This window comes from Microtus pennsylvanicus, chromosome 2 (genome assembly GCF_037038515.1).
Source record: "Microtus pennsylvanicus isolate mMicPen1 chromosome 2, mMicPen1.hap1, whole genome shotgun sequence".
Taxonomy (NCBI): domain Eukaryota; kingdom Metazoa; phylum Chordata; class Mammalia; order Rodentia; family Cricetidae; genus Microtus; species Microtus pennsylvanicus.
In genome coordinates, this window is record NC_134580.1 from 96829100 (window position 1) to 96847287 (window position 18188).

An 18188-nucleotide genomic window follows, 5' to 3' on the forward strand; every position below is an offset into this window, starting at 1 on the left:
TGAGCAGAACACTCTTGTACATACAGTAAATAAATAAAATTTTTTTCTGCTTTGGGAAAATGATGTGCTTTAAAAGTGAGACTAATAAAAATTATAGCAACTATAAATTATTTTAAAATAAATTTTATTACAAAATGAATTCAATGTAAAATTTATAAATTAAAAATATATGAAGCTGCTCTTACAGAGGTCCCAGGTTCAGTTCCCAACACTCAGAGCTCACAACCCTCTGTAACTCCAGTCCTAGGGGATCTGACACTGGTGCGCTGCATACATGCTGGCAAAACACTCAGAAAATTAAATGAATCTTACAAAAATTTAAAAAGTTCTAACATAGTTGGTATACACTATGCCTGAAGACAGCTCCACTTTTGTTTCTTGCAGCCCAATTATTGAAGACAGCGGTGAAGCCACACACTCATCTGCCTTCTCTGGATCCTCTGCTTCCGTGTCGAGTACCTCCTCCATCAAGGGCCTTCAGCTCCCCGAGAAGCTGGAGCTAACTACTGACGCTGCAGGTAGATGCGCCCAGCCTGTGGGCAGGCTCCTTACGCTGCCTGGGGAACGTTCAGATAAGCTAGCAGTAGCTCAGCATAATTCATAAGTACGCAAGGCAAATGAGTGTTGGCAGATTGGCAGTGCTGATTTTGCAATCTTGTTGGAGTCTTTTCCCCTCTAGTCTCTTGTTTGTTTGTTTTTCTGAGACATGGGTTTTCTGTGTGGCCCTGGAGCTCACTCTGAAGACCAATCTGGCCTTGAACTCAGAGACCCACTGGCCTCTGCCATTTGAGTGCTGGGATTAAAGGCCTGCTCCACCACTGCCTAGGTGAGGATTGAGACAGGGTTTCTCTGTGTAGCCTTGGGTGTCCTGGAATGCCCTCTGTAGACCAAGTTGGCCTCAAATTCATAGAGATCTGCCTACTTCTGCCTCTGAGTGCTGGAATTAAAGGCATGTGCCACCACTACCCAGGTTTGGGTTTTGTTTTGTCTGTTTGTTTGGGGGGCGGGGGTTGGGGCAGGGTTTCTCTGTGTGACCCTGGCTATGCTGGAACTTGCTCTATGTTCCCGTGGCTCTTAACATTCCTAATGCTTTAGGAAGACCCTTTAATACAGTTCCTCATGTGGTAGTGACCCCCCCCAGCCATAAATTTAATAGTTACTTTGTAACTACAATTTTGCTACTATTATGAATCATAATGTACATATCTGATGTGAGTCCCCTGTAGGTTGAGAACTGCTGTAGACCAGGCTGGCCTTGAACTCACAGAGATCGGCCTGCCTACTGCTCCCAAGTGCTGGGATTAAAGGCATGTGCCATCACCCATCCAGTCCTAAACATTAATTTATATATGATGCTTATTTTCTCCACAGAAAATGCTGTTCAGTCACCCTGGTGTTCACAATACCGACTCCAACTACTAAAATCCCTACCAGAGTCAAGTGCTTTTGCGGAGTTTTCTGTGGAAGACAGACCAATGCCTACCCTGGAAGTAGGGAAGGAAATTGAGTTAGGTAAGTACTGTTGAATACCTGTTTTTTTGCTTATGATAGCATACAAATAAGTGATTTGAACACTGAGCTCATGAACACTGTGAACGTGCCTAGGTTGTAATAAATCACATTATAGAGGTTAACACATTGGTAATTTCATGCCATAGTAACAATGGCACTTTTATTTGCCTCCTTAAAAGTATTATTTTAAATAAAAGTATTAAATAATACTTTTTAAGATTGATTTATTGATTTTTATGAGCCTGCATGTTTGTGATGCCTGTCGGATCCCCTAGAACTGGGGTTCTCCATATGATGGTGAGCTGCCATGGGGGTGCTGGGGATCAAACCCAGGTCCTCTGAAGGAACTAGTGCTCTTAGCTGAGCCACCCATATGTCCAGCCCTCCTTTTGATTTTAAACAAATGATTTTGAAAAGTATTCCAGAAGCTACTTCCTGGCAAATACACTAGTACCTCTCCCCCTTTGCTGGGAGATAGTGTTAGGACCTCCATATGCTCACAGTGATGTCACATGGAATCAAACCTTCTCCACAGGTAGTGAAGACTACTGCATTAAACAAGAGTACCTGATATGTGACGATTACAAGTTACTCTGGGTGGCACCAAGAGACTCGGCCGAGTTAACCATGATAAAGGTGAGACTGACTCTAATTTTGTTACCTGGTAAATAAGCAAAGAAGACAGTTGTGTCCCCATGGTACTGTCACACCTGTCTACTGGTTACTTTACTGGGAAATCGGCGAGCCATCAACAAAATCAGTCACCATTCTATGTCACGATCAGAGATCAGAAATGAGGGACTATTGTGTAAAGATTGTCCTGTACCCAAGCCTTCTGAGTATTCTGTCCACTTTGTCTTTCTGGGGAGATATCAGACACCCAGATACCTAATTCTCTCCATTTCTTTTTTTTCTTTGGTTTGGGGGTTTTTGGGGTTTTTTTGTTTTGTTTTTTTTTTTTTTGGTTTTTCGAGACAGGGTTTCTTTGTAGCTTTGGAGCCTGGCCTCGAACTCACAGAGATCCGCCTGCCTCTGCCTCCCGAGTGTTGGGATTAAAGATGTGCACCTCCAACCACCCGGCTTCTCCCATTTCTTTTTTAGCTTAATTCCTCTCATTTTGGATGAGTACTTAATAGTTTTCTGAGGAAAAGGAGGCAATATAAAGTTTTTTAAATCCTCTGGGTCAGAAAATTCCTTATTCTACATCTTTTCTTGATTGGTAGTTTGACTGGATATAGAACTCTTTGTTAAAATTTTTTCCCTTAGAATTTTAAAACCTTCTACTCTAAACGTGCTTGGTTTTTTTTGTTTGTTTGTTTGTTTTCTGCTGTTGTTTGATTGTTTTTTGTTTTTGTTCTGCAGTTTTAGAAACTGAATATAGGCATTGTAGAAGCAAACACCACACCACTGGGCCATGTCCTCGGGCCTTACTTTTGGAGTCTTTTGCCATCCTAATCTTTTTCATTTTTTTAAAGCTTAGGGAAGCAATTGTGTTTGCACAAAGGGTTTGCTAGAACCCAAACCAAGCACACCTGGGCATGGGCATTCACTTGATTTTATTCTAACGCATGTGGTAACATTGTGTTTTCGCTTTTGGCTGGGGTCCAACCTCACAGTCTTTAGCTTTTGGCTGGTTTTAAAAGAGTCAGCACAAAGGGAATAAAGGCAGGGGTCAGCCACTTCAGGCCTTCAAGTTCCAGAAGTGCAGTGGAGCTTTTGTATGAAGTGGGGGTTGTCTTGGGGTTTGAGATAGGGTCTTGCTATGTAGCCCTCAAACTAACAATTCTCCTGTCTCTGCTGCCTCCTGGATGCTTTGACTGCAGGGATGTTCCACCATGCCCAGTTGAGCTATGTTTTTTTTTTCTTCTTTTTTAAAACTTTTTATTGATTCTTTGGATTTCACATCATGCATTCCGATCCCTTCATTCCCACATCCCTTCATATCCACCCTTTGCTCTTGCAAATTCCCTTCCCCAAAATAAAATAAAATTTAAAACAAAAACAAACAAAGTCTTGGCCCTGAAGCTGTATTGTGACACACGAGTCATCCAGTGTTCTCTTTAGTCCATACATCTTCATGTGTCAGTGTTCATTACAGTGAGTCATTGGTCTGGTTCAAGGCTGCTGCTTCTGCTACACCCTTGGTACTGGGCCCTCTATGGGACTTCTTGTCTATACTGTTGTTGCCTTGTGTCATGGAGACCCTGTAGCTTTGGATCTGCAGGTCTGGCCAGCTGACTTATTAATTCCAGTAACTTTGTGTGAAATCTCTCCCTATCTCTAGATCCTGTAGTCTTGTTTGTTGCCAGCACATAGTGATTACACACTTATTGCCTGTGTGCTGGGCAGATAGAAAAGTCAGTGGACATTTATTCTTTCAGTCTTGACATTTTCTTTGAAAAAAATTATTTCAATTTTCTGCTTTCTCAATTTGTAATTTCTCATATTAGGTTATAGGTTTTTCCTGGACAATCATTTATTTGTTTAGCATGTATTTGTATGTGTGTGTATGTGCCCACGTGTGTGTGCGTGCGTGTGCGTATGCGTAGGTGTGTAGGTATAGATGTGTAGGTGTAGATCCAAGGACAAGTTTTAGGCCTGTGTTCTCTCTTATCATGTGGTTCTGGACTTGATGAAAAGAAAAAAACCAAAACACCTTTACTCACTGAGCCATGTCACCAACCCTTATTTCCTCTGTGTTCTTCCTTCCCTTCCTCCCCCTCATTTATGGGACTGGAGAGATGGTTCAGAGCACTTACTGCTGTTAGAGAGGACCCGAGTTTGATTCCCAGCACCCACACTGGACAGCTCACAACCACCTGGGACTCCAGCTCCGGGGTCTGCAATGCTCTTCTGAGGGTGTGCACTACATACAGGCAGATAGAATTAAAGTGAAATGTTTTTATCCCTCTAGCTTCTCCTTTGTCCTGCTTTCTGTAGTGCAATCATGTCTCAGTTGTAGCACAAATAATAAAAACTCAGAGACAGATATTGGGGTTCAACCTAAAAATTAGAAAAGCAAAGCAGCCAGTCACTAGAAAAGTCTTACCTCTACCATGGCTGGGTGACCTCAGACTAAGCAGCCAGAGCCTCTCTCCCCTCCCTCTAGTGTTGGGATTAAAGGTGTGAGCCACCACCATCTGGATTTGTTACTGCATTGATCTTGTGTAGCTCAGGGTGGCCTTGAACTCCATTTGCCTCTGTCCCTCAAATCCTGGTATTAAAGGTGTGTGATGCTACTGCCTGGCCTCTAGTGGCTTAGCTTTGCCTTTCTGATATTATTCACGCTTTATTTATGAAAACATAAATAAACTATACTCGGTAGTTGTGGAGGATTGATTCTAAGACACCTCCCTCCCATTTGAGATACCCAAACCTGAGGATATTCAAGTCCTTTCTATAGACTGACATCCACTATAATATGCTTTAAGTCATCCCTGGGCCACTTACAATACTAACATAATGTCCATATTTATTGTGTGTTGTTCCCATCACCCCTCAAGTCATGTCCATCCATGGTTGGTTGAATCCTGCAATGTACAATCTATAGATTTAGAAGATGATTTTATCAACTGTAATTTCAGTCTCTTTATAGGTTTTGCATTTCTTTCAAATGGGCTTTTTATTTATTTTTATTTTTTGTTGTTGCTGTTGTTTATTCTCAAGGCAGGGTTTCTCTGTGTCCGGCTGTTCTAGAACCCACTCTGTAGAACATCCACTAGCTTCTGCATCCAAAATGCTGGGATTAAAGGCATGAGTAGTCACTAATGCCCAGCTAGTTTTTTTCTTTTTTTTGTTTTTGTTTTGTTTTGTTTTGTTTTGGGAGATAGGTTTCTCCATGTAACACTGACCAAGAGAGGCCAGTTCCTAGGTTCTGCTCCAGGGTAATAAAAAGAAAAACCTCAGAGGAGCGGGACTAAGAAAAATTTTTATCTGAGGGTAGCTAGACCCTTACTATCTGAGGGTTAAATAGACCTCTTTACTTCAGCTTAAATAGTGTCTTTATCTTGACAGTCTGTCTTACATACGTCTGTCTCCTGCTCAGTTACATGTTTCAGTTACATCTCTTCTCACATGACTACGTGTCTTTCTTTCACATGCATTTTTCCTCCCCATCTCTTTCTTCTATCCAGCCTCATTGTCCTTGGCTCCACAGTTACAAGTCTGCACACAGCCACAGCTACATCTCATTTACACGTCCCCTCAGCACACAGCACGTCAGACAGCTCTAAGTGCAGCCCCTCTCTGCAGTAGGTCCCACACGCTCTCTCTCACACACACACTTCCATAGCGGTCCTTCATCCACCACTCTCCCTCTCATGCTGCGTCTTCATCTCTCACACGTCTCTTTCCCCAGCAGCCTTCTCTCAACACCTCCACTCTGTGTCTCTGTCCCCACTCCCTGCTCTCTGCTCTCCCGCACACAAACTCTGGACAAGTTACATTTTTAGGGCCCGACCCCTTCTCAAAACCCAAGATAAGTCACATAGTGTCTTTCAGACTAGGAATGTCACAGTGACCAGCCAGTGAGCAACAATGCTCTTACACGTAGCTCCTGGTGAGGGTTCCCAGACGGTAAACAGTTGGCTGGACCTTGAGGTCACGGAGTACACACAGACTAAAGTTCCTTCAAACTCTGACCTTGAATTAGTAAAACAACACCTGGGGAAAAAATGACCTCATGTATTTGTCTCTAGGAGCAACCAGCCTGTTTTGAATCTGCTCTGAAGTCTAAAGCAGCTGTCTGTGTAAGAGGCTGTCTTTGTGACTGAGAATCCTGTGTCCATCTGAGTAATGTAAGATAGCCTGGTATTTCTGTTCATCGGTATTCTACAGAGAGCAGGAATCATCCTTCTGACCGTCCACAGTTATCTGTGTGCCCAGTAGATGGACATTTTCACAAGATAAAACACAGCAGTTGGAATACACTAAAAGCTGTTCTTAGGAAAAAATCAAGTTTTTAGGGAAGAAACGAAGTGACTCATGAGCGAAATTACAAACAGGAGCAACTGCTTTCCACACCAGTGACCCCACGGCCTTTCCAGGTGCGGTTCCCCACTAGGGAACCATGTGTCTGATGGGTCGCCCACCTGCTGTATGCTCCATGGCAGCTCTTGGCATCTGTGCAGTAATAGTTGTTTGTGGATGTCCTGGAGCTTATTCTGTAGACCAGGCTGGCCACCAAGGCTGACAACCTGAAGTTCAGTCCCTGCAGCTGCATGGAAGAACACTGCCAACTCCCGCAGCTGTCCTGTCACTTTCTCACCCATGCAGTGACACACACACACACGCACACACACGCACACAATGAAGTGCTTTTCTAAAGGAGGGAGGAAAAAACAATCTTCCCCCTCCCCACCCTTCCCCCCACCTGTTTTCTTTTCATCTATTTAAAATTGTCTTCGTATTAGCAGCGTGGAGTGTTTTGCTCTCACTGGAGTTAGGTGTGTAACACTAAAGTCTAGTTGGAAGCTGTGTGTGTATAGAGAGACCCCGACAGTGTGGACGGCACTGCAGATGGTGTAGTTTTGGCAGTTTGTTGGAAACCCACCAACTGCTACATCTTGAACTGGTTGGCTCTCTGAAAGAAGGCTTCTCATTTCCTGCCCAGGGTAGTGGAGAAGTGGCATGGTCTGTGCGACCTAGCTCCCACCCCACCCCATCCCATGGGGCTGGGCTTCTAGTTCAGTCCTCTTGCCTTGTACACCTGGAAATGATCTTCTGTAGAGGAGGAAGTGGCTGTCGAGCTGGGCTACAGGACTCCTCAGTGTGGTTCAGGCACTCGCGTGGCTGCATCCAACCCCACCTGGCCGGTGCTGCAGGACTGTTCAGCAGGGCCTGTGTGCCAAGGCTGCTCTGCTGTGTCCTCCACGTGTGTCCATTCTGTTCTCTCCCGCTCCCAGGACTGTACCGCTCCTCTGTTCTTGTGTATAGGCTATGCTTTGGTTTTTGTTGGTTTGTTTTTGGTGTTTTTGACCGGGTCTTACTATGTAGCCCTGGTTGGTATAGAGTGCTGGGGTCAAAGGCTGTACCACTGTGCCTGGCCAGATTATGCTTTTTATTTTGTGGGCATGAATACTCTAACTGCATGTACTCCTTTATGTCAAAAGGAAGCATCACATCCCCATAGATGGTTGTGAGCCACCATGTGGAGGCTGGGACTCAGGACCTGGAATAGCAGCCAGTGCTCTTAACCACTGAGCCATCTCTCCAGCCTCCTGATTATGCTTTTTAAAATTACATTTTAGTTTATATTTGCTTGAATATCAGAAGGTCTGTGTAGTGATTTAAATGAGGATAGCCCCCATAAGTTTATATATTTAAATACTTAGTCACCAGGGAATGTAACTCTTTGATAGGATGAGAAGGATTGGTAGGTATGGCCATGTTAGAGGGAGTATGTCACTGGGGGTGGGTGTCTAGCTTGCAAAACCCATGCCAGCCCAGAGGGAGTCTCCTCTCTCGTCCACTCCCCCCCCCCCCCCCCCAAGCATCAGGTTGTGGAACTCTGGTCCTTCTCTGGCACATCTGCCATACTCCCCACCATGACGATAATGGACTAACCTCTGAAACTAAGCAAGCCCCCAACTAAATGCTTTCCTTTATAAGAGTTGCCTTGACCATGGTGTCTCTTCACAGCAATAGAACAGGGATTAAGGGTGGAAGAAATGTGGAGAATTTATTGCCTTTGTTTTAGACAGGGTCTCATTCTGAAGCCCTGGCTGGTCTGGAATTCAGTATGTAGACCAGGCTAGCCTAAATTTGTGTTAGTCCTCCTGCCTCTGCCTCCTAAATTCTGCAGTTTTTGTTGTTACTGTGTTTTGGGTTGGTTGGCTGGTTTTAGGTAGCAAACAAAGTAATGGGTTCATTATACGTAGATGTGTATATGTATAAATAGTTGTGCTTTACTCTCGTTTCTCCCCTCCTGCTTTCATGCGTGCATAGTCAAATAGAAAACACAGGCATTTGTCCTTCTGTGTTTGGCTTCTCTACTTAACATAATCTTCATTTCTGTCTACTTTCTTTTCTTACAAATAGTATGATTTTTGTTCTTTATGACTAAGACATGTGTCTTCCAGCCAGGCAAGGTAGTAGACACTTTTTATCTTAGGAGGCAGAGGTAGGTGGAGCTCCATGAGTTCAAGGCTAACCTGGTCTATATGAGAGTTCTAGGCCAGGCAGGGCTACGTAGTGAGACCATGTCTTCAGTCTCTCAGCCATCACCACATATTCTAATTGCCTTTACTTGTGAAATATTATATCTTACAGGCATCTTTTCAACCTGTCCCATGGGATTTCTATATCAACCTCAAGTTAAGGGAGCGTCTAAATGAGGACTGTGACCCGCTCTGCAGCTGTTGCCAGTACCAAGATGGCCATATCGTTTGGTACCAGTATATAAATTGTTCTACCCTTCAGGTTGGTGAAGTACCAAGATGGCCATATCGTTTGGTACCAGTATATAAATTGTTCTACCCTTCAGGTTGGTGAAGTACCAAGATGGCCATGTCGTTTGGTACCAGTATATAAATTGTTCTACCCTTCAGGTTGGTGAAGTACCAAGATGGCCATGTCGTTTGGTACCAGTATATAAATTGTTCTACCCTTCAGGTTGGTGAAGTACCAAGATGGCCATATCGTTTGGTACCAGTATATAAATTGTTCTACCCTTCAGGTTGGTGAAGTACCAAGATGGCCATGTCGTTTGGTACCAGTATATAAATTGTTCTACCCTTCAGGTTGGTGAAGTACCAAGATGGCCATGTCGTTTGGTACCAGTATATAAATTGTTCTACCCTTCAGGTTGGTGAAGTACCAAGATGGCCATATCGTTTGGTACCAGTATATAAATTGTTCTACCCTTCAGGTTGGTGAAGTACCAAGATGGCCATATTGTTTGGTACCAGTATATAAATTGTTCTACCCTTCAGGTTGGTGAAGTACCAAGATGGCCATATCGTTTGGTACCAGTATATAAATTGTTCTACCCTTCAGGTTGGTGAAGTACCAAGATGGCCATATCGTTTGGTACCAGTATATAAATTGTTCTACCCTTCAGGTTGGTGATAATGCTCAGAACATACAACTTAGAATGAAAAGAAGAAATTTGCACTACATCTGCGAAAGATGTTTAATGCAGGGCTGGTGAGGCGGCTCAGCAGGGGGCACTTGGTGCCAGGTCTGATGACCTGAGTTTGATTCCCCCGGGCCCGAACTGTAACGAGAGAGAATTGAATCCTGTACGTTGTCTCTGGTTTCCACTCATATCATGGCATGGGCACACACACATAATTGTAATTAAAATTTTAAAATATTTAATACAAAATTCCTTTCAGCCATCTAGAAACAAGCCAGTTTTTAATTTTTATTTATTTAACACGTATTGTGTGTGCACGCGCCATGGTATACATGTGGAGGTTCGAGGATAATTCTCCATAGGTTCCAGGGATCAGACTGAAGTGTATAGGATAATTCTCCATAGGTTCCAGGGATCAGACTGAAGTGTATAGGATAATTCCCCATAGGTCCCAGGGATCAGACTTAAGTGTATAGGATAATTCTCCATAGGTTCCAGGGGTCAGATTGAAGTGTATACATGGTATACATGTGGAGGTTCGAGGATAATTCTCCATAGGTTCCAGGGATCAGACTGAAGTGTATAGGATAATTCTCCATAGGTCCCAGGGATCAGACTGAAGTGTATACATGGTATACATGTGGAGGTTCGAGGATAATTCCCCATAGGTCCCAGGGATCAGACTTAAGTGTATAGGATAATTCTCCATAGGTCCCAGGGATCAGACTGAAGTGTATAGGATAATTCTCCATAGGTCCCAGGGATCAGACTGAAGTGTATAGGATAATTCTCCATAGGTCCCAGGGATCAGACTGAAGTGTATAGGATAATTCTCCATAGGTCCCAGGGATCAGACTGAAGTGTATACATGGTATACATGTGGAGGTTCGAGGATAATTCTCCATAGGTCCCAGGGATCAGACTGAAGTGTATAGGATAATTCTCCATAGGTTCCAGGGATCAGACTGAAGTGTATACATGGTATACATGTGGAGGTTCGAGGATAATTCCCCATAGGTCCCAGGGATCAGACTTAAGTGTATAGGATAATTCTCCATAGGTCCCAGGGATCAGACTGAAGTGTATAGGATAATTCTCCATAGGTCCCAGGGATCAGACTGAAGTGTATACATGGTATACATGTGGAGGTTCGAGGATAATTCTCCATAGGTCCCAGGGATCAGACTGAAGTGTATAGGATAATTCTCCATAGGTTCCAGGGGTCAGACTGAAGTGTATACATGGTATACATGTGGAGGTTCGAGGATAATTCTCCATAGGTCCCAGGGATCAGACTGAAGTGTATAGGATAATTCTCCATAGGTTCCAGGGGTCAGACTGAAGTGTATACATGGTATACATGTGGAGGTTCAAGGATAATTCTCCATAGGTCCCAGGGATCAGACTGAAGTGTATAGGATAATTCTCCATAGGTTCCAGGGATCAGACTGAAGTGTATAGGATAATTCTCCATAGGTTTCAGGCATCAGACTTAAGTGTATAGGCCTGGCTGGCCTCAAACCCACGAGTCTCTGCCTCAGGCTTCCGGATGCACCAAACGTTCAATTCAAATTGAGACGTTTTAGTGACTCCTTCTTTTCTCAGGTGATTCTTCATTGGCTGGTTGGGGTTCTTTTGTTTGTTTTGTTTTGTTTTTTAGTTTTTCAAGACAGGGTTTCTCTGTGTAACAGCCTTGTCTGTCCTAGCACTCACTTTGTAGACCAGGCTGGTCTCAAACTCAGAGATCCAGCTGCCTCTCCCTCCCAAGTGCTGGGATTAAAGGTATGCACCACCATGCTTGGCTTTTATTTTATTTAATTAATTAATTAATTAATTTTTTTAAAAGGTAGAGGGTTCTGGTTGGTGTTAGTGCTGGGGATTACCTGTACATCTAGGTAATCGCTTTGCCAGTGAGCTACCTCCCTGACCTTCTTCTCCAGTGGTTTTGATCAAGTCCCTATTTGGTATTTTTAGCATTTTATTCTGGGACGTGAAGGAAATGAATGAGTCACCTAACTAGAATAATTATCAACTCATTTAAAGCAAAATAAAATTTTTGTCTTGACTATTCTGTCTCCCCTGGATCCAGATACAATATATCATTTTATTCTTTGCTGTGTTCTTCAGATTTTGCTACCAAAATATAAAAAAAAAATTAATGTTTTACTTTATATGTGTGTTTACATGTAGGTGAGCGTGCACATGCATGTGGCAATCAGGGAACAGCTTGCAGAAGTCGGTTCTTTTGTCCACTCTGTAGATTTCAGGGAGCACAAGGGTCTTCTGGCTGGGCAGCAAGCGCACCTTTCCTTTTTCTTATGCTCTTTGCCCACCGTCTCATTAAACCTCCCAGTATTCAGGAGACCTCATTTTAAAGCTGTGGGGACCAGAAGGAAGTGCATAAGAGTGATTGTCAGGGGATGACGCTGCATGTACACCAGGGAGAAACAGTTTTCTGTCTTTCTGTTGTCAGGATCTTCTTCAGCACAGTGAACTTGTGACTCAGGAAATAGTAGTCTTGATTATTTATAACCTCTTGACAATAGTGGAGAAGCTTCACCAAGCTGAGATAGTCCATGGAGACCTGAGCCCACAGAGTCTGATCCTCAGAAACAGGTGGGGCCTTTTTATCTTCCTACATGGGCCACTTTTTTTGAAAACACGGATAATTTTCATATTTATGCCTTAAAGAAATGTGTGTGTTTTTCGTGCTTGTTTGTCTGTGCGCCTCTTGCATGCCTGGTGCCCACTGAGGCTGGACTTACACATGTAAGATGTTTGTAAGCTGCCATGTGGGCACTAGGAATGGATCCCGTGGCTGTGAACGTGTTGGTGGCAGAGTGCTTGCCTTGTGAGCTTAAGCCTGGACTTCAGCTTAACACCAGGATAAGAAACAAAAGGACTTTATCTTTTTATTTAACAAATTTGACAGGAAAGATTTTATAGTCATAAGATACTAAAAGCAAGAAAGCCTTTTTATTGTTATTTTTATTATGTATATATACATATTTATATGTTTTGTTTGTTTTGTTTTTTGAGACAGGGTTTTTCTGCATAGTCCTGACTGGCCTGGCACTTACTTAGTAGACCAGACTGGCCTTGAACTCACAGAGATCCACCTGCCTTGCCTACCAAGTGCTGGGATTAAAGTGTGTGTCACCATGCTCCACTATACATTTTATTTTATTTCTTTATGTGTGAGTGTTTGTCTGCATGGCATGCTCGATGCCAGGTGGTGGTCAGGAGAGGGCATAGGATCCCCTGGAACTAAAGCTATAGATGGTTGTATACCACCATGCAGAGTCTAGAAATTGAGCCCTGGTTTTCTGCAAGAGCAACTTAACTAAGACATCTTCAGCCCCCTAGAAAAAGACTTTTGAAGTCACTAAGTTCATTGTTCACATAATTTGTGAGGAAGACAAGATTGAGGGGTGGGAATATTGCTTGATGGTAATGAGATTGGTAACCTGGGTTTGATCCCCAGGGAGTGGGGAGGAAAAGAGGTTTTGCCCTTGGCAATGTGCTGAGGAGATGGTGTGTGTGTGTGTGAGAGAGAGAGAGATGTTCTTCATTAATCCGGGAAACACACTCCTTCAAGCTTAGAAAAAATGTTTTGTTTTGGGGTGGTTTTTTTTGGAGACAGAGTTTCTTTGTGTTATCTTTGGCTGTTCTGGAACTCACTCTGTAGACCAGGCTGGCCTCGAACTCACAGGATCCAGCTGCCTCCCAAGTGCTGGTGTGTGCGCTACCACCACTAGGTTAAAAAATGTTTTAAGTGATCATAGTTTTAAAAAACAAGATTAAGTCAGATCTCTGCCAAGGAACAATTGGAGCTGCCGTAAACTCTAAAGTCCTGCTGCAGAGGTGTGTGCTCCAGGTCAGGTAAAGCCTGGATGGGAGACCTGCATTTGTCCCAGAGGCGAACTGGAGGACTAATAGAGAAAGGAAGCAAAATAAACATGCAGAAAGAGTTGATTTTTTTCTCTCCGTCAAATTGTTTCTTGGTATTCATAACAAAAAACTATTATATGAAATATACTTACTTGATCGTAAGTTTGTGTTTTGAAGGGCTTTTTTTTTTTTAGGAAGTAAGAGATGGGGTTACCAAAAAACGTGCTATTGGGGTAATTGAAACAGGAAACTTTACAACATAGCAGCTCACTAAAAACCCTATAAATTGCTTTTCTTTTTTTTTAATTGCTTTTTTTTTTAAATTGAGCTCTACATTTTTCTCTGCTCCCCTCCCTGCTTTTCCCCTCCCCTTCAACCCTCTCCTATGGGTTCCATGCTCCTGATTTGCTCAGGAGATCTTGTCTTTTTCCCATAAATTGCTTTTTTTTTTTGGTTTTCCGAGACAGGGTTTCTCTGTGGCTTTGGAGCCTGTCCTGGAACTAGCTCTGTCGACCAGGCTGGTCTCGAACTCACAGAGATCCGCCTACCTCTGCCTCCCGAGTGCTGGGATTAAAGGCGTGCGCCACCATCGCCCGGCCCCCATAAATTGCTTTTCATTAACCTTTAGAGGAGGAACCTTTGTTCTTGGAAAGCCCACCTATTACAGTAACAAGGGCAATGGCACCTGCATGGGACAAACCTGCTTCTACTTCCAGTACTTATTGTGTAGTCTAAAAACTGGAGAATGTCCTGTGGTGGCCACGCACTGTGCCAAATCAATCTTAACCCTTTGAACTGGCCTTGTCATGACTACTACTATGTGTGCATTTTCCTAACTAGCCACTGGAGGGCACTGTTGGCAAGGCTAAGACACACCTGTGGTCCTTAAGGAAGAAAATAAACTTGCTTTCACAGCCTGTTTCTATTTTTCTCCTCTTGACTCTGAATCAGAATCCACGATCCCTATGATTGCAATAAGAACGATCACGCTGTGAAGATCGTGAACTTTTCCTACAGCGTTGACCTGAGGGTACAGCTAGATGCTTTTTCCTTCAGTGGCTTTCGGACTGTACAGACCCTGGAAGGACAAAAGATCCTGGAGAACTGTTCTTCTCCCTACCAGGTAAGTGGAAGACAAGCCTGAGCAAATACGGAGAGCATTTCTTAGGTTCCTCCTTACCTCGATGTGCTGTGAAGGCTACTGCCACTGACTTGCCTAGAAAAGATGACCACATTTCCAAATATTGTGTCACCATGCAACTTAGACGAAGCCATCTTTCTATTAGCACTCAAGGGTGTAAACATACATACACATGCAAATACATAACTGAGTAACTTAAGTACTCCGGCCATTTCTGTTCCTCACCATCCGTGCCATCTCTTATGAATTATTCTCTTTGTTTTCACCCTGCAGTAAAGATAGTATTCTCTGCCCTTTATACCTCAGACTTGTGAGGACTAAATGCAGGGATGTCTATGAGAAGAGCACTAGGGCAGATGTGAAGTGTCAGTACGATTGTTCTACATGCAGACATCTTCTGAGTTAGCTCTGGTCATAAGTTGTTAACTGACTGAACAGGTAGCGTGTACCTGAAGCTGGAGTCTTGTGCTCATGTGATTTGACAGGTCATCTGTTGTCTTTGGCTGTTAAAAATAATCCCTTAGCCATGTGGTCGTGACACACACCTTTAAACCCAGCACCTGCCAGGCAAAGGCAGGAGGATCTCTGTGAGTTTGAGGTCAGCCTGGTCTGCAGAGTGAGTTCCAGGACAGATAAGGCTACACAGAGAAACCCTGATTGCAAAAAACAAACAGTAATGATGATGATGATGATGATCCTTTAGGTTATCTCTGGCCATTTCTTTGAGGGGCTTCCCCCATCCTGAAAAGATAAGAACATCTACTAAAATATGTCATAAGATACACAGTTTAGCTCTGTCATGCTTTTCAACTCTATAAGTTCATAATAGAAACAGGCGACTTTAGTCCATGGTACGTTTTGTGATTTCAGGTGGATCTGTTGGGTATAGCAGACCTAGCACACTTACTGTTGTTCAAGAGACACCTGCAGGTCTTCCAGGATGGACTCTTCTGGAAACTTAGCCAAAATACTTCTGAGTAAGTACTGTACCGTGCAGGGGTTTCCACCCATCCCAACAGTTCCCCCCCTTTCTCAGCGGTTTCTGCTGTGGAGGTAACCTTAGTTTCCTAAACCAAGTGCTGTAATTCCAGTGATCTCTCTCTACGCTTGCTAGAGTATCTGCTGAGCACATAATACAGGGGGAAAGAATTGCCGACTGAAACTAAGGCATAGACTCTCCTTCCTGACTTTCAGGCATGCTGAACCTTGGTATAGCACATAGGAGTTTAGACATTTCTTGGTTTAGAACTATTAGAAACATTTTAGAGAAATAATTTTCTAACCAATTGGTGTTAGTCTTTTTAACAGCTATGTTTATCAAAAGTTAATTGTTTTAAGAAGAGAGTTAAGTTTCCAAATTATATACTAACTTTAGACTACATTTATTTAAGGAGTAGATAGGACAAAGCCATAAAACAGCCTCCTCTGGTGCACCCCGGGCTCCTTAGGCCTGTTGTGAATCTGGGAGATAGCATGCCCTCCAGAGGCTCCCCCACAGAAGCTCACCAAGTAATGACTTACTGCCTGCTCTTAAGTTTGTCTTCACTTTAAATCAGTGTTGAAGATTTAGTGCCCCTTCCCCTACTTCCTCTCCAAAACATTAAGTTGTATTTTCTTCTTCGTTTGGCTTAGAACTTGATCAATCACATTTGTCTCTTGTATATATTTTTAAAGTAGGTTTGAGCCTGAGATGGTGGCTCGTACCTTTAACCCCAGCACTTGGGAGGAAGAGGTTCAAAACCAACCAGGGCTAGACAGTGAGACCTTGTCTCAGATAACAGCAATAATAAATAAGTTAATAAAATAGCTTGAAGCCTACTTTTAAGATGTTTGGGTCAATAGGCATCTCCAGTTAGCTGTGGACCAGCGAGGTGTAGCTAACACAGGCAGACAGATGGGGTGAGCTGGCCTCTCCTAGCATCCCTGCCCTCTGTAGCAGCGGGTGTTTTCCAGAAACAGACAACAAGAATAAGTAAGCAAGGTACTTTAATCAAGTTGAGCATTCAGAGAACTGTGAGTGTGACAGACCCCTGAGGTGGGAGTCAGGAAAGTTAGAGGGGAAGCAATTTCTTTGTACCGTTCATAGAGGAGAGAGGCCAGGAGACATTACTCATCTTAGTGTACAGAAGAGATCTGCAGGCTTGGGTGAGAGAGTGAGTGGCTTTCCCTTGGTGCATTGCACACCACCACGGTAGACTGATTTTTGTGGTTCTTCCCTAAACTTCCCACAGCTCTCCAGCCTTAGATCGCTGGGTATTACCCTGCGTCACTTTAGCACATTGATGGACTGCTGGGTTAAACTGAAAGAATTCTAATCTTCATATACCTGATCTTGCTAGAAATGATTTTTATATTTTCTTAGGCTAAAGGACGGTGAATTATGGAATAAATTCTTTGTGCGGATTCTGAATGCCAGTAATGAGTCCACAGTGTCTGTCCTGAGGGAGCTCGCAGCAGAAATGAATGGACTTTTTGACACCACATTCCACAGTCACCTGGACAAAGCCTTGTGGAAGGTGGGGAAGGTAATTAGTCCTGGAGCTTTGCTCCTCCAGCAGGACAGACAGACAAGCCCCTCACAGGTCCTTGCCTCCTAAGCTGTGCTGTGTTGTGGGAAGCTGGCCTGCGCACACTTGGACACACTACCAGTTCTTTCTCCAGTTTACTCTGAGTGGCATGGTTTTAACAGAACACTGCCCTGACAGCCTCACCTATTTTACTCAAAATGGGTTCTGTACAAAAGGGTACTTTTTAGCCTGTTTCTACTTTCCCCTCTGCTTTTCTCTTTTGTGATTTTACAGCGTGTTCTCTTGCACTCACCATGTATGTTACAATAAAAAAGTTTTTGTTAAATTTGTACTTCTGGTATTTCATCTACATTTGTAAACTAAGCTGATGAATGGTTTAATTTTGGAAAGGGATTATTTTACCATGGAAACTTATGTGTCCTGGATTTAGAGCAGCTGCCATCGGGCTGTAACGAGTAGCTGGTCGGCCCTTGTTCAGGTGTCTCTGGCCTCGAGCAGATGCCCGAATGGAAACAGGTTATACTATGTGCCCAAGACCAACTTTTCTGAGGTTTCAAAGTTGTGTTTTGCACATGGCTCACATCTGAGTGTTTGCAGTTTTATTTTGTGGTTGCCAAAAGCACCTACCAATCTTTTGGAACGGAATACTTCACCTTCTGTCGTTTGGTGCAGAGGGGAGCAAGGATTGCTGAGGGGATAGAAGATGGCTTTCCTTGACTTGAGGAAGCAGGGGTCAGAACCTAGGGGACTCGGAAATGTGGACTAATTTGAGAGAGTAAGTCTGATGAGACACTGGACACCAGAGAAGAGCACCAGCTGCTCTTGGCCTTGAGGGGTTTGCTTTTTTTCAATAAGGGTAATTAAAGTCATCTAGTTGTTTATTTCATATTAAAGCAATCGATGTTATTTGATGTTCCTCCATGTTAGACCTGACTTTCCCGTAGTTACTTACTGCTCTATGAACGCTAGGAAGCAGAAACTCCTAAGTAAATATCTCAATTTAAAATATTAAGCAAGCCTTGTGGTGGTGGTGCACACC

General features: G+C 43.3%; 1 protein-coding gene across 1 annotated transcript in view; it reads left to right on the forward strand.

The window, feature by feature from the left end:
* The window catches only part of Bub1b (BUB1 mitotic checkpoint serine/threonine kinase B), a 55823-nt gene extending 38346 nt beyond the window's left edge, over nt 1–17477 (forward strand). Inside the window, exons 16-23 of the mRNA XM_075961773.1 lie at nt 385–518; nt 1372–1512; nt 2048–2148; nt 8782–8931; nt 12063–12205; nt 14432–14603; nt 15492–15598; nt 16984–17477. Of these exons, the coding sequence (XP_075817888.1) occupies nt 385–518; nt 1372–1512; nt 2048–2148; nt 8782–8931; nt 12063–12205; nt 14432–14603; nt 15492–15598; nt 16984–17218 (1183 nt within the window). The 3' untranslated portion in view covers nt 17219–17477. The remainder of the gene's footprint in view (nt 1–384; nt 519–1371; nt 1513–2047; nt 2149–8781; nt 8932–12062; nt 12206–14431; nt 14604–15491; nt 15599–16983) is intronic.
* Nucleotides 17478–18188: the final 711 nt, after the last annotated feature.